The 25,946-nt window shown below is 43.5% G+C and overlaps 1 protein-coding gene and 1 long non-coding RNA gene across 3 annotated transcripts in view; one reads left to right on the plus strand and one right to left on the minus strand.

Moving 5' to 3' along the window:
- Positions 1–25,946, plus strand: part of ASB2 (ankyrin repeat and SOCS box containing 2) — a 36,444-nt gene that overhangs the window by 2,471 nt on the left and 8,027 nt on the right. Inside the window, exons 2-8 of one of the 2 annotated variants that reach the window (XM_067547037.1) lie at positions 4,779–5,019; positions 6,698–6,790; positions 9,080–9,246; positions 11,421–11,576; positions 12,042–12,287; positions 15,780–15,951; positions 22,634–23,195. In XM_067547037.1, coding sequence (XP_067403138.1) covers positions 4,790–5,019; positions 6,698–6,790; positions 9,080–9,246; positions 11,421–11,576; positions 12,042–12,287; positions 15,780–15,951; positions 22,634–23,195 — 1,626 coding nt within the window. In that variant the 5' untranslated portion in view covers positions 4,779–4,789. Of the gene's footprint in view, positions 1–4,346; positions 5,020–6,697; positions 6,791–9,079; positions 9,247–11,420; positions 11,577–12,041; positions 12,288–15,779; positions 15,952–22,633; positions 23,196–25,946 lie in introns of those variants that run through there. The other variant, XM_067547036.1, reaches the window with a different exon arrangement.
- On the minus strand, positions 1,357–25,678 carry LOC137152453 (uncharacterized). Its single transcript, XR_010919520.1, has 2 exons — positions 25,615–25,678; positions 1,357–1,497 (listed from the first exon to the last, which is right to left on the minus strand). It is a non-coding gene; the product is annotated as an uncharacterized lncRNA (long non-coding RNA).

Consider the following 25,946-nt stretch of genomic DNA (forward strand, 5'->3'; position numbering starts at 1 on the left):
GAGTGATTTTTAACGTTAATCCAGTATTTTTAAGCAAACAAACAAGATTCATTTTCAGTGTGTGGAGATGGTTTGAGTTGGTTTTCACTTTAACTAAACTAGTTCAACCATTCCTAGTCACAAAGAGTTTTCATGGCACTCATTTCTCTTGCAGTGGCTGGGGAATATTCAGTTTATAGCATATTAGTCCAGTGGGCATTCATAAGGTCATTTTTGGTAGCTCACCACTAAATGAAGGCAGCTCAGGTACATATCAGAAAAGCATTGTGAAAGGGAATGGTAACTTACCAGCTCTTGTTGTGCGGCAGTAGACTGGAGTTTGGCCGGGTGCTCTGGTCTGTACAAAGAGAGAGGAAGGGATGTTCTTTGCCCTACCAGGCTTAGTTCAGACACACAATACACCTGTTGAGCAGTCTCAAACTGGAGCCGTTTTCTTTTCTATCTTTGTTGGATTCTTGCTTACCGAGCTCTCAGGAGAAGTGTGTTTCCAGGCAGGATTTGGATGAAGGTGATCATTCGCTGGTGCACAAAACTGGGAGACTGTTCTAAGCATAAGGCACTGCAGGGAAGAAGGCACAAGGGTCAAGCTTTTCAAAGCTGGGGATGCCTCAAAGTTAGGCAGATTTGCAATTCCAGACGCTCGCTGAGGTGCCTACATAAGGACAAGAGTAGCCTAACTTGAGGCACCCTTTTCTGAAAACCTCGGCCACAGACAAAAGCATGAGAAGGATGCAGAGGGGGCAGCATATGGAAGAGATGGGCCTAGCTGAGCAGTAGGAGCTAGAGGAGGAGGAGGAAGAAGAAAAGAGAGCAAAAGGGAGTTATGCAGAGGGGCCTTATGCATGGCCTTCTGGGCCAAACCCTGCCCATACGCTGTGGGCGCAGAAGGCCTCGACACAGCTGAACTGGCATGATTCCAGCATGTCCATGCAGGAGATCGTGCACTCTTCTTTGTTCAGAGCTAACTCTCTGGGGGCGGATGGCGACAGGCAGTATTTGGAGCAGGGCTGGGCTGGAAGAGCCAATGCAATGTAGGTTCTCGCAAAAGAAGCATTCTTAGGGTGATGTGGAGCCCATTCCAACCCTTATGCTGGAGTTGAATGGGGAAAAGGTTTCCTCCCCACCTCTGTCTCTGAAGGGCCCCAGCATCTAGTCAAGTTACTTAGAGCTGGACCATTATGACTTTGGGGTTGTTCATTATTATTGATTTGTTTAACAAGGGCAATATAACTTGTGTCTAGTGATGCAGGATGAAAGCACCGACTTGTTTGGCTATGGTGACACCTCTGCTTAGAGTGCATTGTCGGTGAAAATGTGAGCCCACGGTGAGAGCCCTGGATGTGCATGAACATAGAGGCCTTTAAGCAGAGAATGAGTTAAATCAAATCTGGACTCTCGTTAATAAGGAATCAGAATGTCCACAGCTTTCAGTTACTTTAAGCCGTCTAAAAATCCCTAGAAGTCAGGAATTTGGCTTTGGCTTCCTCATCCTTAGTCCTGCAAGTTAAATGAGAAAAACATGACTTACTATAAGAAAACAACCTCTTTATTTTGGGCCCCCTCTCGTTTCTTTTTGCAGGGTGAGTCAGTGGTTGGAGCTGCTGCCAACATTGTTGTTTCTGCACTCGATGGGACTCCTGTCATAATATTTAGATAAGCGGAGCGCACCAACATGGATTGGGGTTTTTTTTGCGAGTGGGTGGGATTGCTTATCACATACAGAAGATGCAAGAGAGAAAATAAGAGCTGTCCCAAAATTCATAATCCCATATTTCCCCCATTACAGGTGATGAAAAAAAAGAAAAAAGGGGCGGAGAGCACTAAGAAATTACCTTTACGTCTAGATTGTATGAGGCTTTCTATCATACAAAACTCCATCCAGCTACTTTCCCAGGTGCAGTCAGGCACTGTGTTCTCCATACATCCAAAGCACACAGACACCAGCCGCCAAGCGAGTACAATGGATGATGGGGTGTAGAACAGTCAAGCAACATGCCAGGAGTTCAGTCAGCCAAGCAGCAAAGAGAGCCATTGGGGGAAGGTCTATGTCATGTGCGTGGCTTGTCTGTGGCACAGGTGTCAGAGCATGGATAGGTAACAGAACGGCTGAGAAGGGAGGAAGGCCCAGCATGGCTCTGTTCCTGGAACTATTAGCGGTTTGGTGGGTTGGTACAGATTCTTTGGATGCACCGGGGTCATAGCACTGGGCTAAGGCTGTCTCTGCCTGCGTGCCAGCTATCACTGAAGACTACAATCAAATACCCGCCTTGTGAGATCTGGCATAAAATAGGATTGAAGAACATCAAGCCTCTAAACCTTTTACTTAGGCAACTGTTGTGCGATACAGCCTACATAGTGTACCCCTTAATAGTAAGACTACCATTCCCAGCATCATCGAATGCATATACAGGAGTGGCCAAATTTAATGACCCCCTCAAGACTTCCCACCCCACTGGGCAGAATCCTTTAGCCCCACCACCCTGCTGCAGGGCAGAAACTCCAAACTCCTCACCTCAGTCTGGTAGGCGGAGAATGGGGGGGCATAGGGGGCTCCACAAGCTGCACTTTAACTGTAAAAGAGCCAGGTGCAGCTCATGAGCCATGGTTTGGCTACCCCTGGCATAGAACATCTAGGGTCACTCTCTACCCTTAACTCTCCCCCTTTTGTTCCTGTGGTGCTTGGAGTCTGAGATCAGACCATGCAGCGATCAGATGGATTATTACCCCGTGGAATTTTGCACAGCAGGATAAAGTGAGGATAAAGGTGATTCCATAAACCCACACGTCCTTGTTTTTGTAGATGTTACTCAGACTCTTGTGTTCTCCACTAGCTGCAGTCTAGTGATCCAGAGATGGCAATGGCAAGGGCACAATTCTAGCAGAGCAGAGTTCTTAGTCTTGTAAACTTGTAAAGTCACCTGGAATGATTGGGAATGAATGGTGGTCTAGGGCAACAAAAGGTGCTATGGCTCCTTACAGTGTATGTGTGTGTGAGAGAGAGAGTGGCTCTGGGGTAAGAGGGGTGGGTATTTTCTAGTATGCTTAGTGCCATACAAATACTACAGGTCTGTCAGTGCCTGTGTGTCATCTCTCCCAAGAACCCAGGTTGTGCTCTTCTGCTAGACCTTGCACACCGCATTACCAATGTGACTCCTCACAGCAATCTCGAGAGGTCCCATTATTTTGCTTACTGTGGCACACAAAGTACTCAGCAAATGTCGGTTTCAGTCAGACAACAAGAGAACACCTAAAAAGGAATGCAAATGTTGGGTTGAACAGCTGACAGCTCTAAGGAGAGGCTCTTGTGGATCCTGCAGAGCGGATGGAGATCTGTACCATCGAGCCTCAGTGCAAGGAATAGGGACTCACCTGCTTTCGGCCATAAAAAGCTCTCTTTTGGCACAGTTGTACCTGGCTCTTGTTTCCCCATTAGAAATTCCATTGCTAGCAAAATGATTTCCCCTGGTGTTTGCTCTTTCAGCCTTGTGCATTACTTCCCCTAAACTGCTGCCTCCTTGGGTTCCTTCCACTCCCTGTAAGCTGCTTTTAAGCATCTTGGGAGGGTAGCAACCTGCCTTTAAGGAGTAACCAACAGGGCAGCTGTGGCAAACATCTCAGGTGATTTTTTTTAAGGATGTGTCCTTCTTTCTTTAAATGCAGTCCCTCCTTTATTATCTAGGAGTCATATTCACTCCTCTGCTAATGCCAGAAGGAGAAATGCTGTCCCCACTGCATGCTCCATTCCCCCCCATCCTCCAATCCTATGGGAGACACACCGCTGGTTTTAATGTGGGGGCTTAGTGGACTTTTGGGGAAGGAAGGAGACAGGGCCGTAGACACAATGCACAGCAAGCTCCCATCCAAGTGGATGTGTGTAATGAACCTGGGCTCTTTGAGTTCATATACCATAGTCTCATATACCATATCTGCAGAGAGTGAATGCAAAGTAGGCATAAAACACTGCCATTCCAACTTGGTAGCATTTTACACCCTCTTTGCCCATGTATAAATGAGTGCACAAGGTGCAGGGTAGCAGAGAATCAGCCTTGATGTCTGCACGCTGTCCTGAAAAGCAAGAGATTCAGCACAGATCAGGGGTGGGTGGCCAACAGGAACTGGTGCCTGCAGAAGTGCTGCTGTCAGGAGAGGGAGCAGATGCACAGAAGTGAAACTGACTAGTCTCTTTTCGCTGTTCAAGCTGACTGCACTACAGAAAGTAACTTAATAGCATAAAGGGTGAAAAGGGCATGGCAGGCCAGATATTCAGCTAGTGTAAAGGGGACTAACACCATTGAAATCAACAGTTATCTTGCTTTACACCATCTAGGGATCTGGCCCAGCAACTTTCATATTCAATAATCAAAGACAAGTATGAGTAACACAGATGGGGACATGTTAATGTCTGATTCATTTTTAAACTGACAGTGTCCTCTTAATCCCTTGGGGGATTTTCACTACATTCTATTTCCCTGAAGTGCCGTAACCTGAAGGAAGCAGAGGAAAGCCTGCCTTACTCTCTTGTAACTTCTCTTATTTAGCAAGAGAGAAATTAGCTGTGTCTGCGAGGTGCAATTATTATAGCAGGGCAAAAAGAAAAAAGTAATCCAGCCCATTAAGTTTAAGTGTCAATTCCAGTGGATTAGCTAAAATGTGTTTTCTCCTTGGCTAAATATGGTCAGTCAAGGTACAGATCTGACCCTGGACACAAGATGCTGGACTGTCACATGCACATTTTCAAGATCTGGATTTTACAATCTCTTCTTATCCCATGGTACTAGGCAAGCAGAGGATGGCTACAAAGATTACCCAAAGAAAAACTATAGGTCATGAGGAGTACAGTCTGTACAGTAGCATGAGTGAAGATGAGCTTATTCAACTGGCCATAGAACAGAGCCTGACAGAGGATCCCTCGGGTCAGCCAGCTGCTCAGAAATCGGTCATGACATCCCCTGGAGAGCCACCCCCTGTGAATCACCCTTGCACTCATAATCCACCATACCAGATTAATCCTTGGCACAGGTAAGTGATCTGGGGCCTTCACAAAGCGCACACTGAAAAAAATGCTCTCTAAACAGTTTTACAAAACAGCATTGAAACTTATTTAACAGACCAGCTTGTAACTAATTTAAAATGGGCAGCTGCTGATCTCATTCTACTGGTGTGAAGCTGGGGGAAGCTCCACTGGAGTCAGTGGCATTACTCTGGCATTACACCCTTGTCAATTGGATTTGAATTTGGGCCAAAATGTCTGCTAAAAGTTGGATATCTGTGTAAAAAACTGGGCCAGTCCTTCAACCTTTACTTACCTAAAGAGTCCTTACTCAGGTGAGTAATCCCCTTGCTCTGCAGGGAACAGTGTACTTTCCTGAGTTAGGATTATGCAGGTGAGGCTTGCGGGATTTTTATGAAAAAAATGCAGAATGGAGAATAGTTCTTCTTTTTCCCCCACACAAAAGAAATCATAACCCAACCAAAATATGTGTGTAAAACACACTGGTATAAACAACACTGCGGTTTCACAAACTTATTGTTTTTGTTTCCTTAGGCTCAAGTTCTGATTGCCTGTACTTGTGGGTTCATCAGTGTAATGACACACGCAGGCATACCCCCCTTTACCCCACAATGGTGTGGTTGGTGCGACACCCCAGCAAGTTCACTAGGCTATAGGACCCTGCCATTTTCAAACACAAGCACTTTTTTATTTTCCTTTCTACAAATGAAAAATGCTCAAGAAAAGGTGGGAAAGTTCATTAAAAATTCCAGAAAAAATTCAAATAATTAGGGGGGAAAAAAAAGAGGCCCATTTCAAATCCCGAAAAAGAACAACGATTTTTACATTTTTTGTGTATTTTTGACAGCTCTAATTGTATCTTATGATGACACGTTTATTACAGGCCCCCAAACAATGTAATGGGCGTTATGGGTGTTTTATGTACATGGAGTGAAATCCTGGCACTATTAAAGTCAATGGCAATGGAGCCAGAATTTTACCCACTGTGATTATTACAGTTTTACAAGATCTGGTGGAGGTACTTTTGCATGGAGCCTGATATAAGATCTGTTGTGAGGCCTGGGCATGTTGCTGAGCATAGGGTCTGACATGGGGATCTGAGATGGGGCTGATAAAGGTCAGATCTGTCAGCTTTGGCCGAAGGGTCCCTTGCCACCTGCTGATTTTAGCACAGGACAGCATCTGCTGCCTTGCACACTGATGAGTGCCTGCCTGCCCTATTACTAGGCAAGGTGTGGAAACCTGCCGGAAGGTTTATGGCAGCCCTTGGTGGGGTAAGATCCAGTCTGAGGCCTGCTCCTGAATGCACAGTGCTCCAGACCCTATTTCAATCCTTCACCAGACTTGCTTGTATGACTGTGCGCTTCCCTTGAGGTGAAGAAGGTCATTTAACTCAGTATCTTCCTCCTGTGTAGTGAGGGGCGGTTAACCTCACTCTTCTCTTATATGGTCATTCAAATCCCCCGACACTTCCTCAGTGGGCCAAAAATAATCCAGAGCTGTGAGAGCAGCTGAGTTCTGCACAGAGCAAGCTGTGGCCATCTGCTTTCATTCAAAGCCCCGGAGGCAGGGCTCCTTCTGTGTGTGTCTCTTTCCTCTCCTGCCTTTATTAAGAGGCCCGGATATGACCTGCTTCTCCTATTCAGAGTATTTCTCTTTATTTCATTCGTGCCATCGCTACTCCAGGTTGGCAGCCCCGTCTGGAGGCCAAGCTCCGGGGCCATCATGGGGGGTCCGACGAAGGTACGACGGCAGCCTGTTCATCACCCCACAGTCAGTGTAAGTGTCTCCGTCTCTCTGTCGTGCTCTAAACTTGTTTGTTGTTTGCCTGCCCCACTAGCCAGCTGGAGGCTTTCGGGTGGCGGGGGTTGTGGCATTGTCAGGAGGAATTCACAGAACTGCCTGAGGGAATCTTATTGATTTCCTGCCTTCCCCAACCTGCCCCTGCCCCGCCCCCCACTCAGTGCAATATAGCCCGGCAACACAGCCCTACAGCCCCCCCACCTGCTAATGCACATGCCTAGGCTACTGTGGGTCCCAGGAGAGCACTGAGAGGGCAGGGGAGAGAGGAAAAGGGATGTTTGCGTTGTGGTTTCTTTATGCACATCAGCTTCCATGTCGCAATAGTAAATGAATCAGGCTGGGGTTATTTTTAACTGCCTCCGTGTGAAGTTCAGAGTTTGAGCCTGGAAAACAGGAATATGAACATGGCCAGGGGCATCAAATCTAAGGGACGAAGCCTGATCCTTGTCAGGGCTGTTGGGCCATGTCTTCAGGACACCGTGAGCCTCATCTGGCCAGGCTCTTCTGTGGAGGGGTACACCTCCTCTCGATGCTCTCAAGAGAGGCCTTTATGGTCCTCTTCACAGGCTGGTTCCTGCAGCTCTTACCCAAAGGGGGAAGCTGCCATTGCAGACCAGATTTCATCCTTTTGAAACCTGCTTGGCTAAGGGCAGCTACTGTTGAGGGAAACTGCTGGATAGGTTAGCTAGAGAGATCAGACAGGTAAGATGAAAGCGGGGGACTGGGCCAAGCTGTGCCCATACTCCTGTGAAAGAGCGGAGGGTGGGACACCTGCAGGCTGTCTGCCTGTGGCAATAATACCCAGGCAGAGTGCCTGTGAGGCTTTGTCAGGGAGAGGGCCCTGAGCACCCACTGCAAAAAAGAGCAACCTCAGGTGCTCTGCCCACCCACTTCTGGCTGTTAGCAGGAATGCAATGGGGCAGGTGTACGTATGGGAGCCTTGGCTACACTCCCCAGTTAATCTAGCCAAGCCCTTGGGAGACACCATATGCTCAAGGAGAGTCAGTAGCATTATTCTGCCTGGGGTGCTGGGAAGAGAAGATACTCCTGCTCCGAACTACGCAGCATAGACCCCCATACCGAATCGCTCTTGCAGTGTGAATTCAGCCACCTGCTACCTGCCTTTGAGATGCAATCACAATTCTGAGCAGTTTACAAGAGTCAGATTTGTTTTTGTAAAAAGCTGCCAGCTTCCTTCCTGCTCCAGCTGCAGAAGTTGTTGTGTTTCTGACCGAATCCAAGTGGCAGAGTGTTTATTTTTTATGCTGGCCAGCTGTGCTACAGACCAATCACACCAGGGCTCCGACGAGAGACTCATTAAACTTTTGGTACTGCAGCGGAGTCTGCTTGGTTAGAGCATCTAGGGTCTGGTCCAGCAAAGCCTTACTCACATGTGTAGATTTTACTCAAAAACTACTCATGGGAGTAAAGGCTACTCACTTGAGTGAGGGGTTTACAGGAAGGTGCCTGGAGGGATTTTCTGAAGAGCTAAGAGGGAACTTTTCAAGCTCAGATTCCATACAGATACCTAAAAGAGGACCAGCTTTTCACTGCTGATCAGCCCCCAGCAGCTCCCATTGTGACACCTACAGACAGATTTTCAAAGGAACTCAACATGTTGAGCTCATCTGAAAATCTGCCCATTTATTTTGGTGCCTAAGTGGAAGCTGAGCACTTGTGAATACCTGATCCTTACTGTGAAGTGTTTGGCATTTCATTGGGCTGGACAGTTTTTCCTCTTCCAGTCCTTTATTCCATGGGAGGTGAGTTCATCACACACAGGTTCAAATGTTGATCTGAACTACATCGCTGACTTCTTAGAAACTGGACCAGCTATTTTCCCACAATAGGCTCTCTTGTGAGGTTCCCAGCACTTCCGCTTTCCAGAAATACCACAAGAACAATCCCTCATGGTATTTCAACATTTCGACTTCTGGTCTCGTTTGTTTTACAAAGTTAACCAAACTTGTTCAAATCTCAGAAAAGTTTGGTGCAGGTTAGGTACGAGTTTGGAGTAAAGCATTGGAAAGAGGTTTCTGGACAGGTTTGACCATCCTGAGTTATGTTTTAGAGGAAAGCAGTAGAATCACATAGTGCTATAGAGCTAGCGTCCACTGCAGCCAGTGCACCCCAGAGCCACCAAAATCTTGCCCATTTTAGTTAGCATGAGTGGGCCTTAGGCTTTCACATTCCTGTTGGATGATGCTGTAAAAAGCTTTACAGTAAAGCTGCTAAATGTAATTGATGTTCAACCTTGTTTTAAAGAGAGCTGGATCCTGTAGTGGCAGCAATCAAGGAAGGAGATGAAAGTGCCCTGCTCAACATGATGAAGTCAGGAAAGAACCTTTCCGAACCTAACAAGGATGGATGGCTACCACTGCATGAAGCTGCCTACTATGGCCAAGCAGGCTGCCTGAAAGTGCTGCAAAGAGGTTCGTAAAATAAAAACAACTGATTACAAATGGAAGAAAAACCATAAAAGGATCAGCCAAAAAAAGGAAATATAACCACTCCCATGTTATGTTCATGGCATACACACAGAGACATTAGATAAGAACATAAATACTCTTGCTGAAAGGTTGCCCCATAACACTACTTTATTTCTTAGATAACATACAAGAACCTAAAACCAGAAGGGGACAAAGCAGGCTGCTCCCTGAAGCAGAGAGGCACAGCTCACTCCACCTTACTATAGGCTAGCTGGTGGCAGACTGACTTCTGCAAGGCCCAGATCACACACTTCCCTACAGAATCCCCTAACCTGCAAGCAGAACCAGGAAAAAATCCTGAAATTTAAAGTGATAGGCTACAATTTTAACAGAATTTTCAATACACCATGCCATCCTTTGTTCAGTTCCTTGCACAAAGACCCTTTACTCAGGCTTTGTGCATGTGTATGAATTTCACCCTATTTGAATAAGCAGCTTGCAGTCTGTACACAACAAATAACAGTTAAGATCTTAAATGCTGAGTGATTGTGCTATTCTGGGTTGATGTTGGCTTGTCCCATATTACCACGTTTCTTAGGGTATAAAATAGTGGTCTAGATCCTCAGCTCACTGTAACTCCATAGAAGGCAGACGAGTTACACTAATTTATTCCAGCTGAAGATCTGGCCTGGCCTCTGTTTGCTAATCGTTAATAATGGGGCTCCTGGCTTACTTTTAATGTTGAGTTCCCATCGGAGAGCAGTTGCGCAATAGCTTTTTGAATCCCCGGTAGCTATAAGTCAACCTACATTTCTAACATTTTAACCTAATTTAGTGGCCAACCTCTTTTGCTGTAACCTATTTTATAGTCAACCTACAGGAAGTTCTCAACCTACTTTGACTTTATTTATTTGGGAGTGGGGGGGACACTAAAGAATTTTGAAGGGTTAAAGTGGCTCCAAAAAGAAAATGAGTGCACAGATTTGGGGCATCCAAAAACTGTGCTCCAAGATCTCAAAGCAAATGGCATACTACATACCCATTGTCAGTAGGAGCATAGGTTTATGCTCTAACCCCTCTAGTTTATTTCTATTTATCCAATAAAAGGCACTGCCAGATACAAGTTGCACCTTTTTGATCCTCATGCAGACTCCCGTCCTCTGCCTCCCCTGCTGCTAAAGGCAGTATCAACACCCTTCCCCAGGTTTTCCAATGGGGAAAAGCAGCTTTACATTGTGGCTGGGACTTCATATGAGCCTCATCAGTAGAATGTGCCCAAGGGCTGCACTGAGGCAGCCTGTTCTCAGGGACACATTGGCCACATCTTGCTCCTGGCCAGTGCCAGCCACCTTTGTGGCTGTGCCGATTGGTTATGAGCCCCTCAGTGAGAGGAACTGGATTTCAGACACTCTATGCAGTAGCAACCTCCTCGTGCTACATTTTCCATCCCTTTGCGTCCTAGATTACCCCACCATAATCCAGCGCTGAGGCCAGACCATCGTCTAACACCTCTTTAATTGCAGAGCTGGGCCTGCGTCTTGACGTTTATATCCAGATTTGGGTCCATAGCCAAACTTCCTCCAAAGTTCAGGGATGTTCAGATTTGGTGTTTCACTTTATCCCATGATAGAGGCAGGACCAAACCCGAGTCCTGAATTTTGAATCCTAATCTGTACCTGATCTGCACTTCAAAGGGCTCTGTTGTTGTGTTCTGCTTCAGACCCATCACTAACATGTTGGTTAATTTCTCCACCAGTGAGACAGTGTTTCTTATTATAATCAGAAAATGCAACACCTCTAAGGCTTAGTGTTAGCCGGTCTTTACTGCAGCATCGATATCTAATGCAATATGTAACGTCAAGTGATTTTATTTTTCTCTTTTTAAAAAATGTTTCTTATCAGAGAATTTTTGGTGGTTTCATGGAGAACCATGGAATCTGATCTGAATGGCAAAATCATCCATTGGGTAATTTCCTAGCATTTGGTGTTCGATATTTGAAATAATCATAGGACTGTAGGGCTGGAAGGGACCTCCAGTCATCTAGTCCATCCCCCCACCTGAGGCATGACCAAGTATCATCCCTGCCCCAAAATGATTAGCAACAGAGTTCACAATCTCAGAGTTAGAGAACATGGCTATATGCCTTGCTAACTATGGAATTATAACATCTCAATAGCATACCCTGGATCCCTTAATCAGCGTACACTTCAAGAAGAGACAGCGCTGTACATAGCAACAAGCAGGGGAAACCTTGACTGTCTACTTTTACTGCTGCAAGCTGGAGCTGAACCTGATATTGCAAACAAGTCCAGAGAGACTCCACTCTATAAAGGTAAATGGCCTGAGTTTTAGAGGTGCTGAGCCCCCAGATTTCAACTGAAGTGGCAGGTGCTCAGCACCTCTGAAGATCAAGTCCATGTTGTATCTCTTTGTGTATGTATGTGTCTTTTTAAATAAAAGGTTCTAAGCACCAATTAGATATCAGAGCAAAAATATGTGCATCTTCCCCCACACTCCTCATTGCCCCACCACTCCATGGGGCTGAAGCCTGGAGCCCTGCAGCTGAGGCTGGGTGTGGGGAGGGTGAAGTCCATTGCTGGAACCTCCGGCTGAACCAGGGGGCGGGGAGGGGTTGAAGCCCACCCCTGGAGCCTCTGGCTGAAAACCCCCTTGTGGCCGCATGCAGCCACGGTGGCCACATTTGAGAAACACTGTTCTAGAGCGTTGCAATGGGGCACTCAGCGTTAGTGGCCTCTTGAAAAGTTTGGCCTAAATGACTTGCCTTTTGTTGAAACAGCCTGTGAACGCAAAAACGTTGACGCTGTAAGGATGCTGGTGCAATACAATGCCGATGCAAACCACCGGTGCAATCGGGGCTGGACAGCTCTCCACGAGGCCGTCTCTCGGAATGACATGGAAGTCATTGATATCCTGGTGAAAGGGGGAGCCAAGATTGAAAGCAAGAACACCTATGGGATCACCTCTTTGTTTGTGGCTGCCGAGAGCGGCCAGTTAGATGCTTTGCGATACCTTGCCAAGTGTGGTGAGTACAGGGAGGCTGTTCATTTGCTTCATATATTATGTCCTAAATATTCAAATGTATCCACTCATTTTGGATGGCTCAGTTTTTCAGTAACGAACTGGAAACACAGCCTAGATTTCAGAGGCGCTGAACACCTGTTACTCCCATGGAAGCTTCTGGCAAGAACAGTCCGCATGGGTGAAAGGGGACAGCACCAGAGGGTGCTGCTGGTTAGAATACAGGTGCCCAATGACTGTGCTTCTTCAGCATCAACAGACACTCGATTTAAAAGTAATTTGGTGACCGTACTTTGTGTGGCAATGTTAATACAAAGGTTTTCATGACTATCACTGTACATGTGTATCCAAAAAATCCAGTGACAGAAGACTAAACCACAGACAGGGAAAGATAAGAGTAAGGTCAGAGTTAAATGCTAGCCAAGCATGGTCTGCTCATGAACATTCAGTAGGATATGACATGGGCAAAGCTAGTTCTCAAATATTGTATCACTCTCCTGCTTCCTACCCTTCAGAACTTGATGTGTACCAAAGGATGAATGTTGAAGGTTCACAGTATTCAGTTCTGTTGTATATTACAGGATATTACGGAGACAAGGTGGGTCAACTTCAGAAGTTGGCCCAATAACAGATATTCCCTCACTCACCTTGTCTCTCAGTAGTTCACAGGAAAGATATTCCAGAAACTATTTTTTCCCATGGTCGAAGGACTCCCTCTTGTGGCATAGGGTAGCTGTTGGAGGCTCTATTGTAGCTTTTAGCCATAGCCCTGTGTAGGTGTGTGTGGAGCCACAGATGTCTAGGGGGAGCAATGGGGCGGCATTGTGCTTCTGCAAGGAACAAAGCCTCCTAGAGCTCTGCATCATGCAGAGAAAGTGCAACACTGCCCATCTGTAAGAGGGTGAAGCCTACACTCTCTTGCTCTGTTGACTGATGACATGGTAGAAGAGACCTTAGCCTGGTTCCTTCCTTCCCAACCCCTTTTCCAGTGGCTTGTGCCCCAGAGGGTATGGATCAGTCCTTGAAATCTATGTGATTTTTCTAACCATTTAGCAAGGAGCACAAAGGGGAGAAGACTTCTTGTACCTTCCACACTTGTGCACCTGCATAGAGGCTGGTCATCTCATTTCCATTATTCCCATTTTATAGAAGGGGACACCAGCACTCGGCATAGGGACATCAGGAGGGTTAAATGGCGAGATGTTTGTAAATCACTTTGCAGTTGAAAAGTACTAAATAGGTATTAGTGTTAGGGAGGATTTGAAAGTCTTTAGGAAAGGCCAAATCCTGCTCTCATTTTTCACGTGAGGAGTTAGTCCCTTTGAAGTTACCACGTCTATTCTTCTGAGTAAGGCAAGCAGGATCTGGCCCAGGAAGAATATATTTCTTAGTCAGTCGGAGGAAGAATAAGAATTTTTTGATTCTCATCATGAGTGAAGAAGTCACATCTCATATTACTTCCTCCCCTCCTAGAAAGGTCTTTTAGAATCCAGCTCTCTCTTGCAGTCCCATAAGCATTTGTGCTCACTTCTTCTCAGGTGGGTTCATAATCTTAAAATCTCTGACACATGCACCAGAGCAGATTCACTGCACTTCATGATGCATGAAAAACCAACCCTTTGTAAGGGGGTGGTGAAGCCAAAGACATGATAGCTCCACCCCTTCCAACTGTGAACAGACCAGAAAATAAAGTGAGACCACACTTAGGCCTGTTGTTAATTTCCACTGCAAACAATGAATTGTATGTAGTTTATCAAAGATTAATGAGCCAGATTCTTAGCTGGTATAAATTGGTAAAGCAGCTTGTAAATTAATGGAGCTACACTGCTTGACACCAGCTGGGAATCAGACATGATGTGGTATGTTGGTGTGTTTATACAGGGAGATATAGTGGGCCTGATTTTTATTTACAGTAAGGCCACTTACACCACTGTAGTCATATAAAAGGACCTTAAAAGTGGATGAAAATATAATTTGTTCCCACTCTAAGTCTTTACACTGCTAAAATGGTGCAGCCTCCTTAGTGTAAATGAGAACCAGGCCCAGCTTATAGAAATATATTGATGAAATAAGAACTAAACAGCAGTGAAGAAAAATCTCTAATGGCATATATGTAATTATAAAAAAATATAGATTACAGTTATAGCTGATAGAGAACAAAAATATTGTTGGCTTTCCAGTTCATGTTATTCACAAGTCAGCTTTATAAAAACATTAAAAACCAGCCAGTTACTCCATCATGATTTTAAACGCTGATTTTAATATGATTTGTGGTTCAACTCAATTACGTTAGTATTCCCTGAAAGTTCAATTTTGAGGAAAGTCCAATAAAACTACCCAATTTTTTCCAAGCCATGAAAGAGAATCTGAGTAATAATTGTATTTTTTACAATAAGCAATGTTTGCCATAAATAAAAAAGAAAGTTTTCATTTCTTTCTCATTAAGAAAGTAGCCCTGTATTGTGTTTTGTCGTTGAAATTCTCCTGGTGTTTCTAGCTACACTATCTTTAAATTGCCAAACAAAACACAGATGTTTTAGCTATGGGAAATGTTCTCTTTGGCAGGGAGTTTTCATGGTCAAACAAAAGACTGATTGGCTGTACAATTTTTTCTTATCAGAGTTCAGAAGCAGAAAACCAATGGGTTGTAATTCTCGTTTAGGATACAGATAGATCAGCCAGCCTCAAGGCGGAATAGCACTGTGTATTACAGTGGCAGCCCAGGTTTGGCAACTGATAGAGGTTTTCAGGTCCTAAAATTATGCCACAAAAATAGCTACTTTTCAATATGGTTGTGGCCCAACAATATTGTAGCATGCTTTATTCTTTCTGATGTGAACATTAAACCATGTATTGACTAGAGCTAGTCAAATAATGCCAAAAAATAACGCAAAGCCCCTAGCATGTTACAGAATCATCTTTTAGCCTGGGTATGTACAAGGATTAAAACATAGTATTCCAACATGGTTATGTAACCTGGGATTTTTTTCTGTCCACACAGGCAAGAAAAGCCTATGTTATAACATGATTTGTCCTCAACTTCATTTAAACATGGTAATGAAGATGGGGTGGGTGGGGCTGGGCTCATGACCAGAATCTAACTATAGACACCCTTTGTGGGTATTATCTTATGAGTACTTCTGTTTAATCTCTCTCCTTGTGTAGTTCATTATCACTTTTATACACTGGTTTTCCTTGATGGATTGACTGGCCCAAGGGAATACCCTGTTACATTCAATCCCTCATCACTGGGGAAAACATTTTCCTCATAGCAAAAACACAGTGAAGAAGACATAAGCTGTTCTTTTATCTCCTTTCCCTCCTCACTCTCACTCATCACAGCAAATGGTGCTAAGGAAATATGAGCAGTCACATCGCCTTATTGACAGTTTTATAGTTGAAACCTTAGGAAAGTCACGGAGACGTGCTGTTGATCCAAAATATGTAACAGCTGATTCTAGCCATTTAGCTCTTCAATGGTTTTCTTTGCTCCTAGGTGCTGATATCAACACCCAGGCCAGTGATAGCGCCTCTGCTCTTTATGAAGCCTGTAAAAATGGACATGAAAAGGTGGTGGAGTTTCTCTTGTCCCAAGGTGCAGATGCTAACAAAACCAATAAGGATGGATTGTTACCGCTTCATATAGCATCCAAAAAAGGCAATTATGAGTAAGTTTTTGGTGTGTTTTTTTAAAATCACTTTATTATATAGTTTCACACTATAGAAAGGAATTCAAAATCCTTCCTTTTTTTAAATTAATGGCCAGATCCTCAGCTAGTGTACATCAGTATATCTCCATTAAAGTCACTTATTTACACCATCTGGTAATCTGGCTCTATATTAATAGAATTTGGATTTCAAATATTAAACTCAAGGGTGTGTCTGCTGAGATGGGATGAGCCACACAAGGGACAGATTCTGTCACCTTTGCTAAGATCTCACTTATTTGTGGTGGGCCTCCAGAAACAAAATATGCTGCCCAAGTGTTCAGTGCATTCTGATTTTATCAGCATTTCCAGAGAACAAGAATTCAAAGGCTGACAGGTGGGGAGTGGATAAATGAATCTTAATGGCATTAGTGAGACTATTGCTGGAATACTGTGTCCAGGTCCGGTGTCCACACGTTGAAAAGGATGTTTAGAAATTGGAAAGAGTTCAGAAAAGAGGCACAAGAATGATCCGAGGTCTGCAAAACATGCTTTAAATGATAGTAATAGTGTAAAGAAGCTCAATCTATTTCACACAAGCTCTAGTTTACACAAGAGGAGCTCAAGAATTGGCTTCATCACTTTCTGTAAATGGGGAAAAGATTTCTGATAGATGGCTCTTTAATCTAGCTGACAAAGTCATAACAAGATCCAATGGTTGGAAGCTGAAGTTAGACAAAACAAATTTTTAATAATGAGAGTAATTAACTATTGGAACAGTTTACCAAGGATGTGATGGATTCTCCATCACTTGAAGTCTTTAAATCAAAGTTAGATATTGTTCTAAAAACTATGCTCTTGTTGTAGGAATCACTTGCTGAAATCTATGGCCAGTTATGCAGGACATCAGACTAGGTGATCTTAATGGTCCCTTCTGGATTTCAATTCTATGGATCTATTAATTTTTCCATCAAAATCCCCAAATAAATAGTCAAATCATAAACTAAATACAGCTGCAAAATCTGTAAATAGATTTTCACATTACATAATACACAAAGAATCAAACTTTTTGACAAGACCATATCTTTCATCCAAGGATTTCCATGCACTTTGCAGACATTAACTGCACTTCCCAATATTACTGTGATGTTTGTAAAAATTATTATTTTCTGTAACTGAAAAAAATCCATCACCTGTGTGGAGGCTGTATATGCTAGGAAGCATCCCAGAGTGAATTTATGTAACTGATTTATGTATCGCTATAATATGGGGAGGTGTAGCTATCATAGCCTTATGCTGGCATGACTCAGAATTCTCTCCAGGATTTAAGTTAAAAAGAGATTTTCTTAAAAACAAAGGTATTTTAAATTAGCAAAGGGTCAGAGGCAGAAACCCAGTTCCAGTCCTCTTCCCCTGAACTCTGGAAAAGTGGAATATGAACACCTATACTAAGCCTGAACCAGATCTCTCAATCTGCACGCTCCCTTCCCCCCAAAACCTGGAGAAGTTTAGCTTTAGCTCCAAAGCTTTTTGATCTGAGTCCATCCCCACTTTCAAAATAAGGGGCCTGATCCAAATCTCCCACCAGTCATGGCTGATTCCCAGCAGTGCCAATGAGTTCCGAATTAAGTCAGAAGTCTTAGTTCCTTCACACTTAAAAGGTTGAGTACATATTTTGGTTTATAACAGCTGTGAACTAAAGGGAAAAAAAGAATTCTTTCTTTAGCAGCCAAAATCAAATATTTATCCAGATGACAAAGCTGTACCCCAAGTGGCCAATCGTTCCTAATTCCTTTGGTATTCGTTATAACAACACCCTTCATGGTGACCTCTCTTTATATTCCTGCAGATTTAATACGTAATTCTGCAGGAATTCCACATTCAGAATTGCTGCCAGAACTCAGAGGCTTCAGAAAATCAAAAAGTCAAGAATGTGGTTCCAGGGCTTATAGCTCGGTGTTTGTTTGTTTTAAATGATGCTCTGTCAATATTAATGTGAAATGAATTTTGTTGGCATGGAATTCATAATTGTAAACCATTGGCATCATGATCATAGCAGGAGGTCACTTAAGCCCTTTCTTCCTAGTACTAGCGGTGGTGGAGAAGGGCAGAGTTTGTTTGTTATTTATTTTGATTTATTAAATATGGCAGTCAGTTGCTAGGTACATTTGCATTAGCATCATGTAATAAAAGCGTCCCTCCTATTATCTACAGCAGCTGGGAGGCAGTGTAGCAGGCAGAGGCATTGGAACCGTTTTTACAGTGGGGGTCCTGAAAGCCATTGAACAAAACTGTAAACCCTGTATATGATGGAAACCACTTGAAACCGGGGGGGTGCTGCGGCACTCCTAGATCCCCTACTTCCAGCATCCTTGGTAGCAGGTGGCAGAAAGGGTCAGGTGGTAGGGACCATGGGGAATTCATGTGGGGATGCCACTTGGGTGGCCCTGTGATGTAGGTGGCCTTGGGTGGCCATGTAAAGCAGGAATTGGCTTTGCTTGGATGCCGCCCTCTGGGAAGAATCCCCGCCTTTGAATAGGAAGTAGAGTCTGCAGCTATGGCAGCACAGGCATGCCAAACAGAGCCCCTGGGGGGGTCAGAAAGAGAGATGGGCTCAAACTGCAAAACTAGACTCCTGAAACGAATGTCAGTTTCCCCCATCTCCAACCCTAAAATAAATGCAGGGGTCTTCGGGGCTGGGCTTTGGGCTTGACACTTTAGAAAGAGGGGACAAAATTCAGATCCCAAGCCAAGCTTGGATGTCAAATGCCCTCAGAGGTCAAGGTTATTCGGGCCCCTCTCTAAGTAGGAATAAACGTCGCCGCACCCCTTCAAATCAGATACAGAGAGCTCGGTTGAGCCCATCCACTTCTGGAGCAAGGGAACAAAACCAAACCAACCCTTAAATCTGAATAAGGCCCAGTAAGTCACGGGATGACGAATGCTGGCACTTGGCCTGGTGTCAGCACAGCGCGGTGTGTGCCTTTTTTGCTTTTATGGCTATTATGAAGCATTTGTTGGTAATGGATGGTAGCCAGCTAAGCAGCATCCAAACCGCCTGCATTCTGGGGAGCATCTTTGTTACATGAGGTCAGCCTCTCTGCTTTGAGAAAGGCTCTGGGTGGAAATGTCCTTGGTAGGCTTTGGATCTTTTCCTTAAATAAAGACAAAACTTCTTGAGGTATATGAATAATGGTAGGGCTATACATTTGCCATTGGAGACATCATAGCCCAACATGTAAATAACCACATAAGATTCTACATGTCTTGAACTCTCTTTTTAGTCTATCAGAGTCAAGGGGACTTAGCACCACACAGGAGCAGCTCAGAACATGGCATCATTAGATGTTTTAAAAGTCATAATTACTATTTAGTTGGGTTTATCCTATAAATATTTATTTAAGGGCCTGTGTGGAGGTGCGGAGCAGCTGCCATTGCAGTCAAGCTAAAGATGCCCAGTACCTTGTAGAAGGCACCCAACATCTTGCAGGATTGGGCTGTAAATGGGTTTAAATGTGTATTATTTATTTGTTAGTTGTGATGATTTAGGAGGCACAAGAGCTGAGTAAAGGATTGGATTAGTTCTTAATTGGTACTTAGAATCATAGAAGATTAGGGTTGGGAGGGACCTCAGAAGGTCTAGTCCAACCCCAACTAAATCATCCCAGCCAGGGCTTTGTCAAGCCTGGCCTTAAAAACCTCTAAGGATGAAGATTCCACCACCTCCCTAGGTAATCCAGTGCTTCACCACCCTCCTAGTGAAAAAGTTTTTCCTAATATCCAACCTAGACCTTTCCCACTGCAACTTGAGACCATTGCTCCTTGTTCTGTCATCTGCCACCACTGAGAACAGCCTATTCATCACTTATTCATTCCCTGCTGTATAATTGCCTACCAGGGATGGAATCAAGCAACAAGATTCAGATCTAGATTCTCACACACGAATTGTGGGGATGTTAGCAGACCAAGTCAGGAAGTTTTTATTTTCCTGCAAAAAAGGTGTTTTTGGGTTTGTTTGTCTTTTTTTTTTTTTTTTTTAAATGTTGGCATTTGATTATTGAGACCTGAAAAATTTTGCAGTCAGGCAAAAAGAAAAAAATAGTTTTACTGAAAACTTTCACCTGATCACCTACATTTTTTCTAGTTTTGGTTGCTAAAATTTTTCATTTCGGAAGTTTTCAAACCCTCACTAGCAGTTTTTTCCATCAAAAAAATGTTTGTTTGTTTTTTTTTCCCCACCCAAACAATACATTTTGACCTGTGCTTTAGATCTATTTAGAGCTGCATGTGCTTAGATCAGGAATTTTGGCTTTTTTTAGAGAAGGGGGGAAAATTTGAATCAGGTTCAGATTCCAAACCACACAGAATCTGAGGTGTTCTGATGTAGGATGTTAGCTCAGGACCATCTCTAGCACTAAGTATTATTAATTATCCTACCCATATTACAACTATTTATTATTATTTGTTTTTATCCAGATCAGTGTTTATATCCCTAACTCTCTTAGTTGGAATAAGAGAGAAATTATTAGATGAACTAAAGTGTAATGCCACCTGATAGAATCTGTGTTTGTCTTCCATATCTCTGAACAAGCTCACACACTTTACAGAAACATCATGATGAACTAGCTAGCATATATGGTACATGTAGCAGGGCCCCACTATGAGATGAAATCAGTACTGCTTGCCTGTGTGTCAAAGACCATGTACTGCTATCACTTAACAGATTTTTCTTTAGCTCCAGTAGTACAGGCCTATGCGTTTGCTTTTGGAACAGGATAAGCTGAATTCTGCCCCACTGCTGCGAAGTTCTAAATAGCTAAAATGCAGCAGGGGGACTGCTACAGCTGGGTGAAAAAAATTATTTGCAAATATAGACCCATTCTAAGGGGAATTTTACATTTTGTTCAATGTCTTTTCATTCACTCTTTGCAATATTCCTGTATCCATACAAATATTTGTGGAAGGTAAGTTTAAGGTCCATCAGGGAGATTAGTTTAATCCCCAAATTTGTTTCACAAGTGAACAAAATATTTGTTGGACAACAGTCATTTGTAAAAGTTAGGAGGTCTAGTTCAGAAGCCAGAAACTGTGTCATGTTATTGACATGACTAATCACACAGCTCAGCTGAGGAATTAGGAATAGTGAATGTGCAACGGAACACTTGCAGTGGCCAATAACTTAGAGGCTGAACAAATGTTCATGGAACACATTTGTCAACTTTGACTAGTGAATACATTCATAAAAACCTCAGTCTGCTATTGATTTGCTTTTCTGTGGTGCTCATCACCATAGTGCCCAATGCCTCACAGACAACAATGTATTTAGCCTCAGAGGGTGTCTCTCCACAGCAGCTAGACCCCCATGGCTGGCCCATGCCAGCTGATGCAGGTTCTCAGGGCTCAGCCTGCGGGGCTGTTTCATTGCTGTGTAGACTTGTGGGCTTGGGCTGGCGCTCACAAGTCCTCAAAGATGGGAGGGTCCCAGAGCTCGGCCTCCTGCCCAAGCCAAGAAGTCTACACAGCAATGAAAACAGCCCCACAGTTTGAGCCTCATGAGCCCAAGTTGGCTGGCATAGGCCAGCCACGGGGGTCTAGTTGCTGTGTAGACGTACCCATAGAAACCCTATGAGGGAGGAAAATATTTAATTATCCTCATTTTACAGAAGGCAATACTGAGGCACTGAGATGAAATGACTTGTCCAGATTTGGTAAGCCGCAGCCTACTGTTTTGACCAAAAATCCTACGATCCTGTCTGCTTGCAGGTGATTTATAAACAGGAAGAAGGGCTAAGATTACTGAATAAAATGTTAATTGCAAATTGCTTGCCCATATCTAGTGGCAATCACGAAGCCCAAAAAGCAACCATGGATTTGTTACTCTATGTTTAATACCCATCACACATTTATTGTTAAGACTGTGGAATGATGGCAGCTTTGTTTGGGTTATTAAGGAAGCAGTTTCCAAAAGAAATCCCTGTTTACTGAGCTTTATAACTTAGCTGTAAATGTTTTCTCTCTGGGCTAATGGTTGGCAATCTGCCTGGAAAATAGCTTTGTTTCTTTATTTGATTTTAATTCCTAATTGTCCTTTTGGCTCATCAGAACCTGGCCATCTTGGGATTCACCCCGATGGACCCATGGATTTGCCACTCCCAACCCCCACACAGTGAGGGGCTCCAGAGAGATATCCAGTGTACAGAGTTGGATTTGGTACTAGAATTGTAACGCTGGCTTGGATCCTGAGACTTGAATATAACCCTCACCCAATGAGATCAGATCAGCTTCTGGTTTTGTCCTCTCATTTGAAGCATTGTGGAAAAAAATCAATGCATATATATGCTTCAGGGCCAAAGCCAGTTCTAATTATTAGGGACTAGGGCGAGACCTAATGTGAGGGCAGATTATCCCACATCTGCTGCTGTAGGGTTCTTACTTCTTCTTCTGAAGCATCTGATGCTGGCCATTCTCAGAGACCTCTTGGACCAGATGAACATTGTGTCTGATCCAGTCTGGCAGTTCCTCTGTTACTAACCTCACACTGTCAGGATGAAGATGCACTGCCGAGTTGTGGGGGAGCCTGTACTGCTCATGCTCACGTTATCGGTCCTTCAGTTGTTGCACTCCAGTACTTATAACTTCATTGCTGTTATTTGCTGTAGATTGTCTAAGGCTAACAGCTATCCACTGAATCCCCTTCTTGCAGGATAGTCAAAATGCTGCTCCCCGTAAGCAGCCGCACGCGGGTCAAGCGCAGCGGCATCAGCCCGCTCCATCTTGCAGCCGAGCGCAACAATAATGACATCCTGGAAGAGCTAATTGAGGCCGGCTATGATGTGAACGCCACCCTCTCCTTTGAGAGAGCCCGGCTCTACGAAGACAGGCGCAGCACTGTCCTCTACTTCGCCGTCATTAACAACAACATCTATGCCACAGAGCTCCTGCTGCAAGCTGGAGCCAACCCCAATGTTGATCTTATCAACCCCCTGCTGATTTCCATTCGCCATGGCTGCCTGAAAACCATGAAGCTGCTTCTAGACCACGGGGCGAATATTGATGCGTACATTTCTAGCCATCCCACCACTTTCCCTGCTACCATCATGTTTTCAATGAAGTATCTTGCTCTGCTAAAATTTATAATGGATCTGGGCTGTGATGCTGACTCCTGTTTTAAGTGTCAGTATGGAAATGGCCCACATCCTGTGCTGGATCACAGAAGGGACAGATTTGATGATCCCCGAGTGAACAAACAGCCAAACATAGTACAGGTAAGTGCTATTGAATCCAATTGAGCTATTGCATTTATATGGCCACCATTAACATAGTATCTAAACTCTCACAATCTTTAATGTAATTATTCTCCCACTACCCCTGTGAGGTAGGGCAGTATTATCCCCATTTGACAGATGGGGAATTGAGTCACAGAGAAGTGACTTGCCGAAGATCACACAGGAAGTGTGTGGTGGAGTTCGGAAATGAAACCAGAGGCCCAACTAGTGCTCTGACCACTGGATGCTCCTTCCTACGTAGACATTTATACCATGCTCTTTGCCTTGGTATCTGAGCGATCATGAATTAAATACATTACCTCTCAAGGTAGCACCCAGTATTTCTTCTTGGGGGTTGGGCAGCAGGGATCTGCATTGAATCATTTTCTATTTTAGTTTTTCAATTAAAAATTGACTGGTAAACTTTGAACATCCATTGGGTGCTCTATTGAACTCATCGTCCAATGGGCCATTGTATGACCAGTGGTCTGTTGTTGTGATGTCTCATTGTGTGCCAGAAGCGTGTGCTCTTTTACTGGTCTGTGCCAGTGGTTCACAGCCCACCTTATGTCAAGAGGGGCCACACAGCTGTTTTCTAGGAATGGGGTGATGTTTTGTACAGAGTCTACTTTTTTGATTAAAATAAAAATTTTGTTTCTGGTCCTGCTAGTTGAAGGGTAACCCAGTGAATGTTCATAACTGCAGGAATCTGATTTAAATCTCGCATTACAGAAGGTGCGAGTCACAATATTAGCAACAGAAATATATGTTATAGGTGAGGTTTTCAATGGTGTCTAGGGGAGTTAGACACATAGGCTGATATCTGCAAAGCCACTGAAGGGATATAGGTGCCCAGTTCCTGTAAATTATAATGGATATTGTACATCTAAATGCCAGAAGCAGTTTTGAAAATCTCAGTCAGATCTTCCACTATCATTAATGAAAGATAACCCCTGACTGCTTTAAAAAGTCTGATTATACATTTTAATATATTTTAAGAAGTGAAATTATCAAAATGATATGTGCTGAATCGAAAACCTTATTTGGCCATATATGGAACAAGTAGTGTCAATTATGTATTTTGGGAGTTTGTTTGCTTACTTCTTTGGGGAAGAAATGCCTTAAATTCTGAAATCAGGGATTTTTATCCCTTTCCTTTTTCTTCCCCCCTGCACAGATTCATTTTTTAAAAATCTATTTTTAATGGAAAATTGCATTTGAGGAAAGAATGGGGCTTTAGTGGTAGTGAACTTGCTGAGAATGTGAGAGATCTTGCTATTGTTGTAGGAACAATTGGGGGACACCCTCTCTTCAGGTAATTTTAGGTGTCACAATGTGTGCAGCAAGGAAATGGGATCCTCTTATCTTGCACTCAGCCATCTGAGTATCTCTGCAGAACCTCTCCAACATATCAAGAACACAAAAGTATCCCCATTCAAATTTGCAGTGCAACATGCAACCCTATAAGGTATCCTGAAGCAATCCTTCTCTTCCCCACTAGTTACAAGGAAGGAATGGCTCCCATTGATCTGTAGGGCACACTCTGTCTGGTTTAGTATCAATTTATGGGGGGTCAGAAGAGAGTCCATCCAGCCCCCTGTGCTCAGAAGTATGGACCTTTTGAGGATGAAAATAGTAAAGGAAAGAGTGGAAGAAGTTCTCAGGAGTTTAAAGGCAGTTGCAGTACCTTCCCAGCTCCTCCTACAAAAGATCTTTTCTTCTAGACAAATCTACAGAGAAAAACCTTGCTAAAGAATGTAGGAAAGGTAAACCCATAAAAACAATACACTGGTCCCAAACTAAGGGTGTGCCTGTCACAAGTGGATGTAATGAAGCAAGCATCATTTGTGTGCCACTATTTTTTCCTCTGAGAAAATTAAACAGGGCCCATCAAGTACTCAAGACACAGATGAAACTCAACATAAAGTGTAGCGATTACAATTCTAAGGACAGAAGAAGCGTTTTTTTATACCCATCTATGATTTCCAAGCCACTCAGAATCAGCTCACATTTTACTCATGTACATAGGTTATATCCCATTCAGGATCTCAACTAACATTATTCTAGGCCTAAAAATGTGCTAGGTGCCTCACAAAACTAAGTCTCTGCCCTGAAGATTTTTCAGTTTAAGCTTGACATGACACAACTAGTTAAAATCATGTAAAATCCCATCTGTGCCTAAAGTAAAAGAGAAATAATTGCAGAACTAATTCATACTGAGCACAGAAGGCATTTTTCTCCTCCTAAGACAAACGGTTATGAAATTTGCCTCTTGGCACCAGGTACATGGTTTAGCTTGATAATATATTTGTATACCTTTATACTTTTAAATAAAACCCAGGAGATCATTTGGGACTTTAGTCATTAAACTTCTCCCCATAAAATACATGCACTCATTATTTCTATCATATGAGATTACCTGCAATTACAGATGTCCCAAAATTTTCATCAACTAGTGTTTCCAGACCAACAGCAGATAATAGATATGAATTAACCTTTAAACAGAAAAGATAACTAGGTATTGTAAGATGAACTGAAAAGTATATCACTACAGATTATTACTATTGATGCTAAAGTTTGTTCCAATCTACAATACTTAAGACTTCTACAAAAATTAGGCTAAACAGAGATCAGTCTACAGATATATGGTTTATGATTCCATAAAATGTTCTCCTTACCCATGTAAAAGGGAAACAATTGGTTACTTCTCAATTCATGCTTTGAGAATTGGAATGTTGGAAATATGAAGAT

This window comes from Emydura macquarii, unplaced genomic scaffold, assembly GCF_026122565.2.
Source record: "Emydura macquarii macquarii isolate MOO-44397 ecotype Brisbane River unplaced genomic scaffold, CSIRO-AGI_Emac_v2 contig_1229, whole genome shotgun sequence".
In the NCBI taxonomy this organism is placed as follows: domain Eukaryota; kingdom Metazoa; phylum Chordata; order Testudines; family Chelidae; genus Emydura; species Emydura macquarii.